The sequence below is a fragment of the Megascapheus bottae genome, chromosome 6 (genome assembly GCF_031878675.1).
Source record: "Megascapheus bottae isolate mThoBot1 chromosome 6, mThoBot2.hap1, whole genome shotgun sequence".
NCBI lineage: Eukaryota > Metazoa > Chordata > Mammalia > Rodentia > Geomyidae > Megascapheus > Megascapheus bottae.
Genome location: NC_143514.1, coordinates 69,408,628 through 69,426,280, shown reverse-complemented (window position 1 = coordinate 69,426,280; position 17,653 = coordinate 69,408,628). Strand labels below are relative to the sequence as shown.

General features: G+C 48.7%; 1 protein-coding gene across 2 annotated transcripts in view; it reads left to right on the top strand.

Moving 5' to 3' along the window:
• Positions 1-406: 406 nt before the first annotated feature.
• Positions 407-17,653, top strand: part of Man1c1 (mannosidase alpha class 1C member 1) — a 124,371-nt gene continuing 107,124 nt past the window's right edge. For both annotated transcript variants that reach the window (XR_016536004.1, XM_090335530.1), the window contains exon 1: positions 407-1,777. Coding sequence is in view for 1 of the 2 variants with exons in the window: in XM_090335530.1 (XP_090191656.1) it covers positions 1,238-1,777 (540 nt within the window). In the remaining variant the exon portion in view is untranslated. The remainder of the gene's footprint in view (positions 1,778-17,653) is intronic.

Genomic DNA, 17,653 nt, shown 5'->3' with positions numbered 1-17,653 from the left:
CTCCCCGCTCCGCCCCTTCCCGCCCCCGCAGCCTCCGCACCCGCGGGCCCCAGGACGCGCCGCCGTGGGCCCGGCTGCGGCGGCGCCGCGGCGGCCGCGGGTGGAGGGGCGGGGCCGCGGGTGGGCGTGGCCGGAGGGCGGGGCCCGGCGGGAGGCGGGGCCGCGGGCGCTGTCGCAGTGAAAGCCCGAGCGGGCGGCGGCGGCGGCGGCGGAGGCGTCCGGGCGGGAGTGCGCGCGTGTGGGGCGCGGGCTCGGCGGCGGTTTCGGCGGCGGCGGCGGCTCAGCCTGCGGCGGCGGCAGCGGCCTCGGCGGCGGCGGCCCGTCTGGAGCGCCGCTGCGAGGACGCCAGCTGCGGCGGGGGAGGCTCAGCCGGGGCCGCGCGCTCGGCGGAGCCGGCAGGGCCCGGAACAGGTGATCCCAGCGGGAGCCCCGAGCCCCGCCGAGTTGGCGGGGCGGGAGCCCGCGCGCCTGGGCGCAGCTGCAGCCTCTCAGCCCCGGACGGCGTCGGGCTGTGGATCCGGGCTCGGGCATCCCTCGGCTGGAGCGGGCGGAGGAAGCCCCTGACCCCCGCGGGCTCGGAAGTGCCTGCTTCCGCGCCCCAGCCTCACCCTGCGTCCCCGCGTCCGCTCCGAGCCGGAGCAAAGTTGTGGACGTGTCCCGGCAGCGGAGCCCGGGCGCTGTGGAGACCCGGCCGGCTGTGCGCGCTTTCGGGCGGTGCTGCCCCGCCGCCCCGCCGCCGGACCTCTTTGCAAACTGCCTCTGGGGCTGAAACTTTGGGCGACGGCGAGCGCGGGACGGAGGCCGACGGGCTGAGGACGCCGCCCGGCCGGGGCCTGTGTGCGCCCCTGGGCGCCGCGGACGGCATGTGACGGCCGCGGCGCGGGAAGGCGCGGGCCCCGGGGACTCGGCCTCTGCGGGGAGGACCGCCGGCGGCCCGAGGGAAGGCTGCGGGACGCTGCCGACGGCCGCGGGCCCGGGCCCCGAGCCCTGTCGCCCGGCTCGCCCGGGCCCCGCCGAGGTCGCCGCGCCCCCGCCCCAGCGCCGGAGCGCCGGCTCCAAACTCCCAGAACTTCCGGGACAGTCCCGTCCCCTGCCTCCCCGGAGAAACTCAGGCTGGCAGTCCCACCCAGGGGCCCCCCACTCCGGGCGGCGCCCCCTGCGCGCACGTGCCTGGATTTCGAGGGCTTCGGGGGATCCCGGCAGGGGCCGGCAGCCCCCAAACGCGCGCCAGGCCACGATGCTCATGAGGAAAGTGCCGGCCTTCGTCCCAGCCCTGCCGTGGGGGCTGCGGCTGCCGCAGAAGTTCCTTTTCCTCCTTTTCCTCTCGGGCCTCGTCACCCTGTGCTTCGGGGCCCTCTTCCTGCTGCCCCACTCCTCTCGCCTCAAGCGCCTCTTCCTGACCTCCCGGACCCAGCAGCCCGGCTTGGAAGTGGTGGCCGAAGTTGCCGGCCACCATCCGGTCCACGAGCCAGAGCCTCCACCGAACCCGGCCCCCGCGGTGCCGGCCCCAGGCGAGGATGAGCCGGGCAGCCCGGGCAGTGCCCGCCGCAGGAAGGGATGGCTGCGGCGCACCCGCCCCACCGGACCCCGGGAGGAGGCCACGGCTGCCCGGGGCAACGGCATCGCGGTCCCCAGGCCTGGCGAGGAGACTGTCCCGTTCAGCTTTGACTTCAGTGCGTTCCGCAGTCGCCTCCGACACCGGGTCCTGGGGACCAGGACGGATGAGAGTAAGGAGCCCCAGAGCCTAGTGCGAGCACAGCGGGAGAAGATCAAGGAGGTAAGCACCCTGTCTTAAAGGAAAGTGCTGTGCTACCATGCATTCATTACCTTGACCCCCAAATCTCCTGGCCTCTGGTCCACTCTAGGCCCTTGAGACACATTCCACACCTCCCTCCCTCTCCCCAAACTTTCTACCTTCTCTCCCCTTGCATGGTTTCCCACCGGGGATCCAGTTTGTTACCCCTTCTTCCAGAGGAGAGCAGTTAAACTTCTGGACCACCTGCCCCCAACCTTCAGACCTGTTTTCTGTAGATTCCTCAGCCCAGTGGGCTCCACTCAGTCCTCTGGTGGAGCTGCTAGTGAGAGGGGAACTTGGGCTCCCCAGTGAGCATCTTCTGCCCAGGGTGCAGTTGTAGATTTTTTTTTCTTCCCCTGTGTCTTTTAAGTCTTGACTTTATCTAAATCTCTGCAGGACCTTGGAAACTCGGACTTTGAGAGGTATTTGGTGTCCTGCAAATAATTTGCAATCTACAGATCAGAGATGTTGTGCATCTCTGCTAACTGTTTGTATTGAGCTTTGGAACAGTTGTACATAATTGCTTGTGATGCAGGAAGGGAATGATCAATAAGGTGGTGGTGATGGTACAGAAGTACGGGGGTTATTGGCTTAATGAAGCAAGTCTTGGACTGCTTCCTTGTAGGGATTGTACCAGAGAGGAATTTAGAGGAATCCTGTTGAGTCTCAATCTCAGTTTAACAAACCAAAACCAAACAAGCTTTGCTGTGGTTGAAGACACTTGCAAGCCACTCCTTGGTTCCTATACATTCTGCTCCACTCCTGTCAGAATGGCCTATGGGAAGTGTGTGCCCAGAAATGCAGAGGGGCTGCAGTGACACCCCCGGGCCACGAGGGGGCTGTGGGCCAGCCACGGGCCAGGGTCTCCTCCTCAGCAAGGAGAGATGCTCTCCTCTCCTGGAGGACCAGAAAGAAAGAGCTGCTTCACTCTTGATGGTTTGGTTTGCTCAAGGAGCTCAGCATATCTTCCCTGATTTTGATTTCTAGGGAGAACAGATGGTAAGGGTTAGAGCCTGCCCTGCTCAGAGCCAGGTAAAAAAAAAACTGAAACTGTTCAATCTTCCCAGTGCACACCTCACTCCCAATTCCCTCTGCTCTGACCCTACACTGCTATGCTGAGCCATGTTTGAGATGGTCTCAACAAGCAATCATAGAACATTTTGTAAAGTCAAGATAGGAAACCAAACAGAAGCTGAGTCTGTGTGTGTGTGTGTGTGTGTGTGTGTGTGTGTGTGTGTGTGTGTTGCATGTACATGTGTGAATGCACATGGCTCCCTAATTCTTGGCAAAATCTCAAAAGGTTAACTGAAGGCTAGAATTAATAGTAGTTAAGCAAGAGGTATCACTCCTTCCTTTATAAACGAGGGACCCTTGTTTATCATCACCTGGACCACCTGCAACTTCTATTCAGAGGATGCCCAAGGAGGACCATAACTCCCATTGAAATTACATGTGCACATGTGAAATTGCATGTGTACTGCTTTTCATGGGAAGTCAAAGCTGCCATTAGATTTTCTAATGGATCCCCAGAAGGGTCAAAGATGAATTACCATCCTCTACTGAAGACATGCATGTGGTCCATGTCTGAAAGCCTAAAGTTAGGCGCCACTGCCGGCCCTCCAGTAGAAATTTGGCTCTCCTTTGTAGAGCCAGCCTCCAGGCTGGCAGCAGCTGCTCTAGTGGTGGTGGTGGTGGTGGGAGGTATGAGGACTCGGTTCTGCAGCTGGGTAATGGGTGCAGGTAAACTAATGGATGGAAGGGAGGAGGAGCTGTGTTGGTTGCGGCTATCTGGATTCATCAGTATGGCATCTCCTTGCAGCATGCCTGGAAGTAACTGGAGGCATGCTTGCATTTACCTGCCCTAGGCATTCAGCAGCTCTCTCCTTTCCTTGTTTTCTTTTAAAATTTTAATTTCTTATTATTATAGAGGTGATATTATAAAGTAGGGGTTACAGTTTTGTAGCTCTTCTTTCCTTTTGAAGATGTAAGCTCCTCAAAATGGAGGGGCTGGTATTTGATTTGTGGGTACTGAGGCCTGCTCAAAGCAGGCACTCTACCACTTGAGCGACAGCTCTACTTCTGGCTGTTTGGTGGTTGATTGGAGATGAGAGTCTCATGGACTTTCTTGCCTGGCCTGGCTTTGAACCTCAGTCCTCCAATCTCTGCCCCCTGAGTCTTTTGAGTCTCCTGAGTAGCTAGGATTATAGGTGTAATCCAGAAGTTCTTGGCTTTTTATGTCTTAAGGCTTGAGTTTGACTTCTCCCTATGCTACCTGAAAAATGTGGGCAGGGTGTTTGGCTCAAGTGTTTACCCTCTGTGAGAGTAACTCATTACTTCCGAGGAGCTTTGCATAGGACTGCTGCTGGGGTCTTTATTACTTCTCATTTGTATTTCTCCCTCTGCCATGCCTACAGGGAGATCTTTTTAAAGGTGTCTCTTGTCATAAAAGGGACTGTGGCTTTGGTTTCTAGTTTGTTTATTCCCAGACATGGACTGATTAGACCTCGGAGAAGAGAGGGAGCTAACATCTGATAAAACAGTCCCTATTCTTTTATGATGATGATTTATAAAAGGAAAGTAAATGTGGAAACAGAGCCAGAGAAGGTGATAAGTAGAGGGACATCCAAACTGAAGTGATCATAAGAACATGTCAGTTTGAGAGATAGACAGAGGGTTTAGGTCTTTGCTGATAAGATGGGGTGAGGCTGTAGGTTCTAGGTGTACACATATCAGGAGATACTTTGTCACTGAACCAGTTATTTTCTCTTATCTCCCTCCCACTAATCTTGGAGCCTTAGAGAAAGCAATGTAGTAGAGAGGGACCCAGAGAAAATGTGTTGAAGCCTCAGCTCAGCTGTCAACTGTCTGACTTTGGGGAAGTCACTGCCTCTACTTCCTGGACTTCTGTAGAGTAGGGTAAAGAAGAGGTCAGTGGCTGGTCACGGCCACTCGGGGTTCCAGCTCTGGCTCCCCAGCTGCCAGCCTGGCCAGGCCCTCCTTTGCAGCTGGACCTCACGTACTCTCCCCACCTCTGGCTCCCATGAAATGAAGGGCAGTAGTGTGATGGTGATGTTGAGGGCAGTGGTGGTCACTGTTGGGTGTCTAGCTCCTACCAAGAGTCAGCATTCAGGTGTTCATTAACTTTATCCATGTCAACTATGGACGTGAGGCCGAATGTCCTTAGGTTGGGATCATGAAGGGTCAAAGTGTACACTAGAATGTACAATGGCTTGTCAGCAGCCATTTCAAGTCTGAGGGTCACATGGGGAGTGAGGGTCTCATTTCTAGGTAGATTTCTCATGGATTCCAATTCAGATTTTTTCATGACAAAAATTGGGCATGCATTTTATCCTAATGAACACCCTTTTTTTTTTTTTTTAGTCATGGGATTGGAACTCAGGACCTTGGTGCTGTCTCAGAGGTTTTTTTTTTTTCCCTTTTCACAGTTAGTGCTCTACCACTTTGGGCCACAGTGCCACTTCCAGTTTCCTGGTAGTTAATCGGAGATAAAAGTCTCATAGATTTTCCTGACCTGACTGGCCAGGATCTACCAGTGATCTTCAGAACTCAGCCTCCTGAGTGCTTAGGATTACAGATGTGGGCCACCATCACCCAACTAAATTCACACTTTTCTAGATCCAACTGATGATGGTTGATGGCTGATCTGGGGAGCCCTCCTCCTTCCTCCCAGTTGAAGGGGACTTCTATGAAGGGGATCTGGCAGTCTGAGACAGGGAGTGGGGGATACTAGAGTTGGGATAACCTCCGTAGTGCTTTGTGACAAACTATGACAAAGGCCATTTCCTTTCATTAGGTGCATTCTCATCCTAGAGTGCTAGGCGAGGCAAAGAATAGTATGGGTTGAATTTCATCACCTTCCCTCTCTCTCTCTGCTAAGAATCCAGCCTGGGTTCAAGTCTGTCCATTCTGAACCTGGAGAGAAATTTGATTATCTCTGGGACACTAAAAACGTATGGAGGAGGAACTACAGATAGGTTTATAGGCTGAGCAACTCAAACCCAAGAGGGCCTTGAGAAGCTGCAGTCATTTTCTGAGTGCAAGAGTGACTTGAAGGCAGTGAGGGTGACGTGCATGGGTGAAATCACCTGGTGGCACGGTGTCTGGTAAGCTCTGCCCTCAAGTCCTCAGAGTATCACTGCTGGTGCAGTGTGATGATGTCTGGCCAATAATCTTTGCTTGCTGCTCTTGGGTTGCTTCATTAGTCAAGTGTGCTTTCTCTGTATATCTGATTTATTGGCATTGGTGAAGGGACAGGTAGAAAAATGAAAAGGTGTCATGTTTCTTGTAGCATGTGAATCTGAGCTTGTGAGATAATTAATTATTAGGAACTGCTCAGATTTAAACGGCATCCCTTCAGAGAGCTCTCAATTGCTAACTCAGTGAAGTTCCTTTTTCCCCTCCCATGCCATTCAGTTCCTTTTACACTTTCGCAGTTCCTACACTGCACTTCTGTGGAGGCCAGCTAAAAGAAGTAAACAGGTCGGGGCCACACTCCTCCTTCCTCCTTTAGCCCTGAGCACTGCAGTTAGACAGATGCAGTGTGTCCTGCCACTAGGACCGTGGAACATCTGCAGCTAAGTGGCTCTGCTTTCGCTTTGAGTGGGGGTTTGGGCACCCAGTTGGCAGCAGTGGCTTCTCAGGCCTCACAGCCTTAACTCTAACTTCCATGTAGGGCAGGGGGAAAAAAGAGATGAGTTAAAAGACAGCTGCTGCTTTCACAGTGTAGCTTACAATATAGGGTCCAGAATATAGATCCCTGGCAGTTTTCAGAGTGACTGATTTACATCCGATTTCACAAAATGCCTTTTCTCTAGCTTTCCTGGAAGATGGATCCATCACTCCTCCAAAAATAAATATCGTGATATATATTAGGCATACTTTGCTCAAAGGGTCTTACATCTTTTCTCTTACTGAAACATAAATCAGGCTTGCAGATTGTAGAGCACTATGAAGGAAACTCTCCTTAGACTAGCTGGGATTCCAGCTCTGTGGGGGAAGGAACCTGTCTGCATCCAAAGTTGAGTGTGTGGTGGGGGTGTTAGGAACTATAGGAAATGTACTCACAAAGCCTTAGCTAGGACATGATGGGATAGAAGAGCAGCTGCCTGGGGAGAAAGCATGGATGCTTATTATGTACTTGAAAACAAGAGCCACACTGAGCAGGGGTGAGGGTTATGAACCAAGGACGATTCTAGTTCTGTTCCCTGATAGTCCAAAAGAACCAGGCTCATTCAAGAATTGAGCCATGGTTCCTGCCCCCTGCGGTTCTCTGGCCAAGGCCTTTGCTCAGTGTTTGCATAATTTGAAGGACAGAAACAGTGGATTCTTTTAGCTTTGTCTTTCCATCCATGATGGTGAAAACCGTATTGGAGACCCATGCTGGGAGCATGGCCTAGTGGTAGTGTGCTCGCCTAGCATGCACGAAGCCCTGGGTTCGATTTCCTGGAACCACATACATAGAAAAAGCCAGAAGCAGCGCTGTAGCTCAAGTGGCTGAGTGCTAGCCTTGAGCAAAAAGGTGTCCAGGGACAGTGCCCAGGTCCCAGGACTGGCAAAAAAGACAAAAACAAAAGAACTATGCTGTAGGACCTTACTTCCTCTTCCTCCACTTACTTCATTCTGAGGCTAGTCTGTAGCTCAGACACAGTTTTTTGTTCTCAGTTGATATAGTTGAGATTGCTGAAGTCAAAACCTTTGTTTCTTGCTCCACCAAAACAACAGAGGCTTAAGGTCTCAGTGTGGTGGCTCAGCTGCAATCTTGTTTGAATGTGTCTCCAAACTGTATCTCCTTTAATTAAAGGCAGAAGCTAGGACAGTTATCTACCTATTTAAGTGCTGTACTATTAGCAGGAATTTGGTTAGAAGATACTTTGGCATTTTGATTGGTGCTTTCTTTAGAAGATGAACAATTGTACAGTGTGTGTGTGTGTGTGTTATTGGAATTTGAACTTAGCCCTGATGCTTGCTAGGCCTGGTACTTGCTAGGCAGTACTCTACAATTTGGGGTTCTGGTCCTTTTGCTTTTAGTTTCTCAGATAAGTAATCACACCAACTTTGCCTGGGCTATCTTCTGACCTTGATCTGTCTAATCATGGCCTCTGTTGTAGCCAGGATTACATATATGAAACCACCACACCTACCTTATTTGTTGAGGTATTTCACCAATTTGAGTAGGTTCCAGTTACCTAGAACATAAGGGCAAAAATTGACAAATAGGACTATATCAAATTAAAGTGTTTCTGCACAACAGAAGAAATGATTTCCAGAATCAAGAGATGTCCCACAGAATGGGAGAAAAATCTCCAGCAGATACTCAATGATAAGAATTAATATCCTGAGGGCCAGGAGCATAGCCTAGTGGTAGAGTGCTTGCCAAGCATGCACAAAGCCCTGGGTTCGATTCCTTGGTACCACATACCCAGAAAAAAAGCTGGAAGTGGTGCTGTGGCTCAAGTGGCAGAGTGCTAGCCTTGAGCAGAAAGTGTCCAAGGACAGTGCCCAGACCCTGAGTTCAAGCCCCAGGATTGGCAAAAAAGTGAAAAGAAAAAAAAGAATATCCTGAATATACAAAGTACTCAATCATCTGAGAACACATAGTACAATTGATAAGCAAATTAAATAATTCTCAGGAGAAATACAAATGGCTAATAGATACATGACCAGATGTTCAACATCTTTAGCCAGCTAGCCACTGGTACCTCAAGCCTGTAATCCTAGCACTCAGGAGGCTAAGATCTGAGGAATTGTGCTTCAAAGCTAGCCCAGGCAGGAAAATCCATGAGACTCATCTCCAATTAAATCACCAGAAAACCTGAAAGTGATAGAGTGCTAATCTTGAGCAAAAAGAGCTCAGGCAAGTTCAAGCCCCATGACTGACAAAACAAAATGAAACAAAACAAAAATCCATTCTTAGCTATAAAAAGTATGAAGCACATGCAAATCAAAACCACACTAACATTCATCTCACTCTGGTAAGAATGGCAGCCGTCAAGAAAACAAACAACAAATACTGGTTAGATTTGGTGAAAAAGGAATTTCATATACTGTTGGTAGACATGTAAACTAGTGTAAACACTGTGGAGATCAGCATGAAGTCTCTCCAAAAAACTAAAAATAGACTTTCCTTATGACCCTGCCACATCATTAATAGGCATACATCCCAAGGAGAGTAAATCAGTATGTGAGATAGATACCTACAAAGTTAGGTCTTTTCCTGAGCTGTTCACAACAGCAGATTGTCTTAAAGAAATTAATAAATTAGCATCTCCTCACCCACATTCTTACCATTGCTAGTATCCGTCATCTTTTGTGTGTGTGTGGGTTTCCGTCTAGTATTTTTCCATTCAATCTGAAAAAAATCCTTTTCACTTTCTTTGTAGTATAGGTCTGCTGGTGACATATTGTTGACGTGTTTGTTTACCTGAAAATGTTTCTATTTTTGTCTTCATTTTGAAAGGGCATTTTTGCTGCATACAGAATTTTAGGTTTACTTTTTGTTCTCACCAAGTGTGTAATTCCATTGTCTTGTAACCTGCATTGTTAGAGGAAACTCCTCTGCATATTATGCCTTTCTCCTACCTTTAGATATTATCACAAATTTTCTGTTAAGTTATGAGTGGGGCACATGCCTGTAATCCAGACTGTTCAGGAAGCAGAGATCAGGAAGATGTCAATATGAGGCCGTCCTTAAATGTTAGCAAGACCCTATTTCAAATAAGGTGGGTAGGATGGCATTACATGCCTGTGATCCAAGCTATGGGGAAACACAGGTGGAACAGTCCTAGGATAAAAGATGAGTCCCTATCTGTAAAAAAGTTTGGAGCAGCCAGACACCAGTGGCTCAGACCTTAATCCTAACTACTCAGAAGGCTGAAATCTGAAGATTGTGGTTTAAAGCCAACCTGAGCAGCAAAGTCTGCAAGACACTTACGTCCAGTTAAGCATCTCTTCTTCCTCCACCCAAAAAAAAAAAAAATCATCAGCACCCAGACATTGGAATAGCACACACAAAAAATCTGGAGCTGGGAGGCTGGGAGTTTGGCCTAGTGGTTAAAGTGCTTGTCTAGCATGCACAAAGACCCAGGTTCAATTCCTCAGTACCACATACATAGCAAAAGCTGGAAGTGGTGCTGTGGCTCAAGTGGTCGAGTGCTAGCCTTGAGAAAGCCCAAGGACAGTGCTCAGGCTCTGAGTTCAAGCCCAGGACTGGCAAAAAAAAAAAAAAAAGTCTCTTAAGTCTGGAATGGCTCAAGTGCTCACTAAGCATGAAGCTCCGAGTTCAAAGTCTAGCACATTTCTTGAAATAGATTTTTCAATTCAATTTATCTTTTTATTTAGAACTAGTTATATATGTTAGATTGCTTGACATTGCCCTAGACGTAACTGACTGTCTCTCTCTTTTGTTAGTTGGTCGTGGGGTTTGAACTATGGGCCTGGGTGCTGTCCCTGAACTCTTCAATCCGAGGATACCGTCCTTCCCCTTGAGCCACACCCCCACTTCTGGAGGTTAATTAGAGATAAGAGTCTCACAGATTTTTGTGTCCTGGATGACTTTGAACCGAGATGCTCAGACGTCAGCCTCCTAAGTAGCTAGGATTACAACCATGAGCTGTCTGCTGCTGCTGCTGCTGCTGCTGCTGCTGCTCTTCCTCCTCCTGTTCCTCCTCCTGCTCCTCCTCCTACTCCTTTTCCTCCTGCTCCTCCTCCTCCTGCTCCTCCCCCTGCTGCTCCTCCCCCTGCTGCTGCTGCTCCTCCTCCTCTTTTTTTCTTCTTCTGCAGCTTTTCTGTTTGTGCTTCAGTGTTGTTTGTTTACAAGTTCACTGGACTTCTCTTTAGTATGTAAGCTGTTTTAAACCTACTCAGTGAATTTTTTATTTTGGCTGATATTTACTTCTAGATTCCCATTTTTAAATGTTTTTGTTTTTCTAAAATTTCTCATGTGTCTACTCATTGTTTCTATATTTTCCTTTAAATCCTAAGACATATTTGTTAATAGCTTAGTAAAAGGCCATTACTGTGACTTTGCTCTTGGGATTTTATAAATTGTTTAAATATTTTCTCTGGATGCTTTACCTCACATTAAAAAAAAAAAAAGGTAGGGTTGGAGTCTTGCTCAAATGATTAGAGACCTGCTTGGCAAGCACAAGACTCTGATTCAACCTCTAGTACTTAGGGGTTTAAAAGAAAGTTATTCACAAGAGCCAAATTGCTACGTTCCTGATCAGGAAATAGCCTTAGGTGCTTTCTGTGAAGGCAGATCCTATCGACTCAACTTTTGGAAAGTTCTAGGTGAAGTAAATGTGTATCATTGCAAAACCTGCCCCCCCCTTTCTTTTGGCCAGTCCTGGGCACTGAGCACTGTCCTTGGGCTTTCTCAAGGCTTGAGCCACTTGAGCCACAGCACCACTTCTGGCCTTTTCTGTGTATGTGGTAGCATGGAATCAAACCTCGGGCTTCATGCATGTTGGGCAAGCACTCTACCACTTGACCACACTTCTGGCCCCAGTCTTATTCTTTTTTTAATGTACATGAGCCATTATCAGAGTTTGAACTTAGGGCTTTATGCTCTGCTTTCTTCCTCACAACTGGTTCTCTACCACTTGAGTCATGCTTCTAGACCAGCATTTAATTGGAGACATAGTATTACAACTTTTGTATCTGGGTTGGCTTGGAACCATGATCTTCCAGATCTCAGTCTTCTGAGTAGGAGGATTATAGACATAAGCCACTGGTGTTGGGCAGTTTTAGTCTAGGGAAGAAGTGTTGAACAAGAGGTATCTGGTATTGATATGGGGCTTGAACTCAGGGCTCTACCACCTGAGCCACACCTCCATTTCTGTTTTTTAGCTAGTTAATTGGAGATAAAAGTCTCAGACTTTTCAGCCTGACTTGCTTTGAACTGCGATTTTCAGCTCTCAGCCTTCTGAATAGCTAGGATTGCAGGTATAAGCCACCGACCCCTGGATTCAGATATAACTCTTAAGAGCTGAAACCTAAACTTGTTGTTGCTGGTTCCTGGGGAAGATACCTCAGCACCCGATTTTTCTCCATTTGTATTATTGACCCAAACCAGCAAACCCTCCAAGTGTGTCACATACCTTACAGAGCTCTGTGGAGTAGTCTTGCTGCTGTTGTTTTTAAATTATAATCATCAGTGAAAAGAGGGCTTTAGTTTCTTTCAGAAGTGAACCCTTTCAAGAACAGCCTATAATAATCAGTCTGGTTGTGTCATAATAGAAGGACATGCTTTACAGAGAAAAGATAGTGTCATCACAAAAGCAGAAGCTCTGTCCTGAGACTCGTAATAGCTTTATGTTAGACTTGTGGGGTGTGTAATTAGGAAATGGCGGAGGCCACCAGCTCACCCAATGGCCCTCCAGGCTGGGTGATGTCGTGCCAGCAAGAGCTATGTCTGGCCATCAATCCTGGAGTGGCTGAGATGCCTCCAGGTGGCATCAGTCCAGACAAGTTGTGGGAGTCAGGCATTGCACATTTCCTCCATTAGGGCTAGGATTGGGTCACAGCACAGTAAGATGCTCTGTGCTCCAAAAAGTGCTCATCATCTTGAAAACCGCAAGAGAAGCAAGATCCTAGTTTGCCCACCCTGGCACTTGAAGTCCATGCACATGGAGCTGTTGTGTGTTTTTGTTTTGGTGGTGGCTTTTTTGTTTGTTTTTCCCCAGTCTTGGGGCTTGGTCTTGAGGCCTGAGCACTGTCCGTGGGCAGTCCTCAAGTGTGTTGCTCTACCACTTGAGCCACAGCACCACTTCTGGCTTTTGTTTTTTTGCCAGTCCTGGGCTTGAGCTCAGGGCCTGAGCACTATCCTTGGACTTTCTCAAGGCTAGAGCTCTACCACTTGAGCCTCAGCACCATTTCCGGCTTTTTTCTATGTATGTGGTACCGAGGAATCGAACCCGGGTGTTCGTGCATGCTAGGCAAGCACTCAACCAGTAGGCCAAACTCCTGGCCCCGGTTTGTTGTTCTTTTTTTTTATATATATTTTTTATTGTAATTAATAGAAGGGTTACATTATATTTGCCAGATAGAAGGTGCATTTGTTCTTTTTGTTTTTGTGCTGGTGTGGAGGCTTGAACTCAGAGCTTCATGATCTCATTTAGCTTTTTCACACAGGTTTGCACTCTGCCACTTGAGCCATGCCTCCACTTCCAGCTTTTTATTGGTTAATTGGAGATGAGAGTCTCTTGGGTTTATCTGCCTGGGCTGGCTTTGAGCAGTGATCCTCAGATCTCAGCTACTACCTACAATGTGAGCCACTACACCTGGCTAGAAAAGGTGTTTTGACTCTAAACCAGCTTATTTTCCTGTAAGAATCCCCAGGGCTCCTGCTTCAAAGGAAAGGAGCTGGCCTGGGTGGACAAATCAGTCAAGGAAACTCCCCTGTGTATGGGATGTCCCGTACGCAGGCTCAGCGGCTCTCTCTATTAGCCAGTGGCGCTTGGGGCCTGAACCACAATTCTGGTTCACAGCTGACAGAAGGGAGCCCTGGAGAGGGAAGTGACCAGCTTCTGGCTGGCCAATTTCCACTGATGTGTGGGCTCAGACCCCCTCTCCTACTCTTGATGTCGTTGGCCCCTACAACCTCATCTTTGAGATGGAAAAACATGAAAGCTGTTAAAGCCTTGGTTGGAATTCAGAAGAATTGGTCTTGGAATTTAGAGAACAGGGATTCAAATCTTATTACAGTCTGGAATTGCCTGAAGGGTGTCAGTACTTGCCGCTATGTATGGAATCATAGAAGCATTTCTGTGATCTAGGTACAGCCTGAGCACACTTCTGGGGGAGGGGCAGTTTCCTAAGGTACATTCAGGCATTTCTAAGCTAAGGTAAGATGGTTTTTATCTCAGTCTAGGCTACAACTTTTTCCTAGATTGTTCCCTTTTATTCATTATGCAAGACGTTAGAAAATTCTATTTGAATTTCCTGTGTACCAGGATTGAACAGGGAAAAGCTGGATAAGGCTCCGTTAAAACTGAGTGTCCCAGGGTTAAAAACACGATCAAGAGAAGGCATAAGTTTCTTAAAACATTACGAAAAGTATTGAAAGTATCAGCTACATGTGGAAGCTCTGTTATACACAGGGAGCTGGAGGAAAGGTGAAGTGGAAAGGTACAGTGTAATACTGACCTCTGCCAGGACCACTTCCTACCACAAATATGGCTAGAGGTAAGGAAACATTGCTTAGCTGTATAAATATTTGCCAGTCCCGCCTCAGTCTTTTGTGAGGAAGCAGGCAGGACATAAATAGCTGAAATGAAAATATTTGCTTGTCCAGAAGTGGATTTTCCAACCGTCTGTTGCCCTCTCTCCCGTGGTGGCCTCTGCCACTTTCCAGTTAACCAAGATTTGCACTTCATTCCCTGAGCTTCTGTAGATTTTGGAGACAACAGGGACAATTGCAATTTGCAAAACCAAGTAACTGATGGATATCTATGAGAAAGGAGGTCCTGAAGAAGGGACTCAGTCACACATGTCTCATGCAGTGGGTTCTGCCATTTTCTCCCATTTCTCTCATGCCCCGTGATAATGTAATTTTAACCTGAAACCTTGGGTTGATTGGATCATATCTTTCCTGGCCCCTGGTGGTAGAAGCTTCAAGAAGTGAGAACATGCTCTAGATTCCTCTAAGTTCCTTCCTTGGGTGAATTCTCAGTCTTTGCCAACAGGCACTCTTTCTTCAGCCTCCCCACCATTTATTTCAGCAAAGTCTTTGGCTGATGCAGCATATAAAACACATCCTATTTGCCCCTGCATTGATTGTTTTCGAGCTTGGCGAGGTGGACATTCCTCCCGTCAGACTTCTGAGAAGAAATTCCTCTCTGTTGTTAAGTCTCACATTACACTGTGCTTGCTGGAGGCCGCCGGCTGCAGGAAGTGGTGACAAACATGGAGCTTGGCAGATGGCTGTGCCTGTGGTTTCCTGGAGGCCTGTGTGGGAGACAATTGTTTGTATATTGGTTTTCATTTATGTGCTGGTCTTATTTTCATCTTCCCAAGGCACCCAGATGCTGTAGTGATAGATCGATTGGAAACGACTCATTTGTCAGGGTTCCGTGGGGGACGTAGGTTCCCTCCTCGTGTGCAGTGGAGTCTAAAATGTTTAATTAGATGCCGAGGCATTTCTGCCTGGGTCTGCCTTTGCTGGTTTCCCCCAGTGGATGCTGTTCCTGAAGTGTGAGAGGGCCTGGGCACCCTCTGGGCTTGGCCTCCTCTCCCATTATCCCCTCCTTTTGTCTTCCAGCACCCTTTGGTCCTGCCTCCTTTCAGCTGCTACTCATGTGCTTCCCCCAGTCACTGTTGCCCAAGAAAATGGCTTCCTGTGGCTGCTAGAATTTGCAGAGCTGATTTGTGTTGGAAATCTGGTTGCCAAACAGGTCTGAACCAGACTTCATGGAATAATGTAGTTGAACTGATACGCAGTGAGAGGAATATTAACTCCCTGCAGCTTATCTGTTTTGTTCCGGTTCAGCCTTTCCAGGAAACCAACTTGCTCTCCCTGGGTGCCAGGCAGGACTGTAGATGTGAACATGTGAAGGTGTGGCTTCTGCTCTCCATGGGTTGAATGGGTAGAATATCCAGGTAGCATGAAGCAGATGTGTATGTAGAACTGGTACCAGAGGGGAGCCACAGGAAGGTGTGAGGAAGAGGGTTGAGTCCAGGGCTTGGGAAGGAGTGACAGACTGGGCAAGTGTGTTCACTGTGGGGTGGTGGGGTTGGAAGGGGTGTGGTCAGTGCAGAGGGGGAGTTGGGGAAGGGGTGTGGTCAGTGTGAAGAAATGGGCTTGGGGCAGGGATGGTGGGCTGTGGGTTGAAGTTCTACCAGCTGATGGGTTAGTAAGTGGGGCTGTGAGAGAGGTTTGGAACAGTCCAGGTTTCTACCTGGGATGGTGATGACATGGAGTCAGTGAGATGTCTTGGCTGGAAAATTAAATACTAACTGTAATGAAGCTAAGATGTTTGAGAAGTGTGGGTGCATATCTCCTGGGAGCTGAAGGTGGTTTTGCCACTGGTGTGGAGATGGAAAGGACTTACATTAGGAATTATAAGATGGTGGATCTGTTAGAGGCTTGAGTAGGAGTCCCCCTGGACTGAAAGGCCTATGGGGAGCAGCAGTGTTGTACAGGTAGCTTCTCTCCTTTCTAGAAATAGGGCACTGTCCAGCTTTCCTGCCCGTGCTGAGTTTTTGTTTTTGTTGTTTTTTGTGGGTTATGGGTCTTGAACTCTGGACCTGGGCACTGTCCCTGAGCTTTTCAGCTCAAGGCTACCGTCCTACCCCTGGAGCCACAGCCCCACTTCCCATTTTCTAGTGGCTAATTGAAGATAAGAGTCTCACAGTCTTTTTTTGGGGGGGAGGGGTGTCATGGGGCTTGAATTTGGCCTAGACACTGTCCCTGAGTTGTTCAGCTCAAGGCTACCCCCTACCCTTGAGCCAAGTCCCACTTCCCGTTTTCTTGAAGTTAATTGGAGGAGATAAGAGTCTCAGGTTCTTTTGTGCCCAGGCTGGCTTTGAACCTTGATCCTCAGATCTCAGCCTCCTGAGTAGGTAGGATTACAGGTGTGAGCCACTGTGCTGTGCCCGGCTCAAGACTCACAGTCTTTAGTGCACAGTCTTTAGTGCCCGGGCTGGCTATGAACTGTGATCCTCAGATCTAGGCCTCCTGAGTAGCTAGGATTACGGGCATGAGCCACTGTGCCTGGCTCTGTGCTGAGTTTTAAAGACAGGTTTCTGGGCTGGCATATGGCTAAGGAAGTCTTAAGAGCCCAGCTATCAGAGCAGCCCCTGTCCAACATCAACCTTGGCCTTTACTGTTCTTCTTCAAATCATTCTGACTATGTTGTTAGTGGCTTGGGCAGCTTCAAATCTGAATGTTAAGATCACTCATCCCTCTGGGGTAACAGGTGAGAGGAGGCCAGCACTAGTCAATTCCAGTTTATTACTGCAGAACTGAAAAGTGACTCTGGTCATGGCATTTCCAGCAGCTGGTGTTGGGTTGCTTGGCTGCCTCAGCGAGGTCCTGAAAGCTGAACAGAGTCCCTACTATCCCTCTCTACCGGTTCTTAGAGGCCCTGCATGGACAAAGGACCTTCCCCACATTCCTGGGCTGCTCAGAGCTAACTACCTTTCCTGCAGTCCTGAACTCTGCAGATTCCAACTTGTTTTAGCTGAGGTCACAGAAGTCCTGAAGAGCACTAAGGAACAGCAGAGACTGCTGAATGAGGTGGTGACTTAAAAATATTGTGATAGGGGCTGGGAGTGTGGTCTCTTGGTAGAATGCTCGAAGCCTGGGTTTGATTCCTTGGTACTACATACACAGAAAAAGCCAGAACTGGTGCTGTGGATCAGGTGGCAAAGGGCTAGCCTTGAGAAAGGCCAAGGACAGTACCTGGACCTTGAGTTTAAGCCCAAGGACTGGAAAAAAATTGTGATAAAAGCAAAAGCTGGTATGGTGGTACATGCTTGTGATCCCAGCACGTGGAGGCACAGGCAAGACATTAAGTTAGAGGTCAGTCTGGGCTACATAGTGAGACTGTCTCCAAACACCTAAAAATTTGTGATAAAATACAGTTAATTATTTATTATTCTTTTTGGTGGTACTGAGGTTTTAGCTGAGCACTTCATACTTGCTAGGCAAGACCCTCTACCACTTGAGTAACAACCCCATTTTTTTGTGTGTCTTTAGTTATTTTCTTTTTTTTGTTGTTGGTCATGGGGCTTGAACTCTGAGCCTGGGTGCTATCCCTGAGCTCCTCAGCTTAAGGCTACCACCCTACCCCTTGAGCTACAGCACCACTTGTTGAGATGGGATCTGAAAAACTTGTA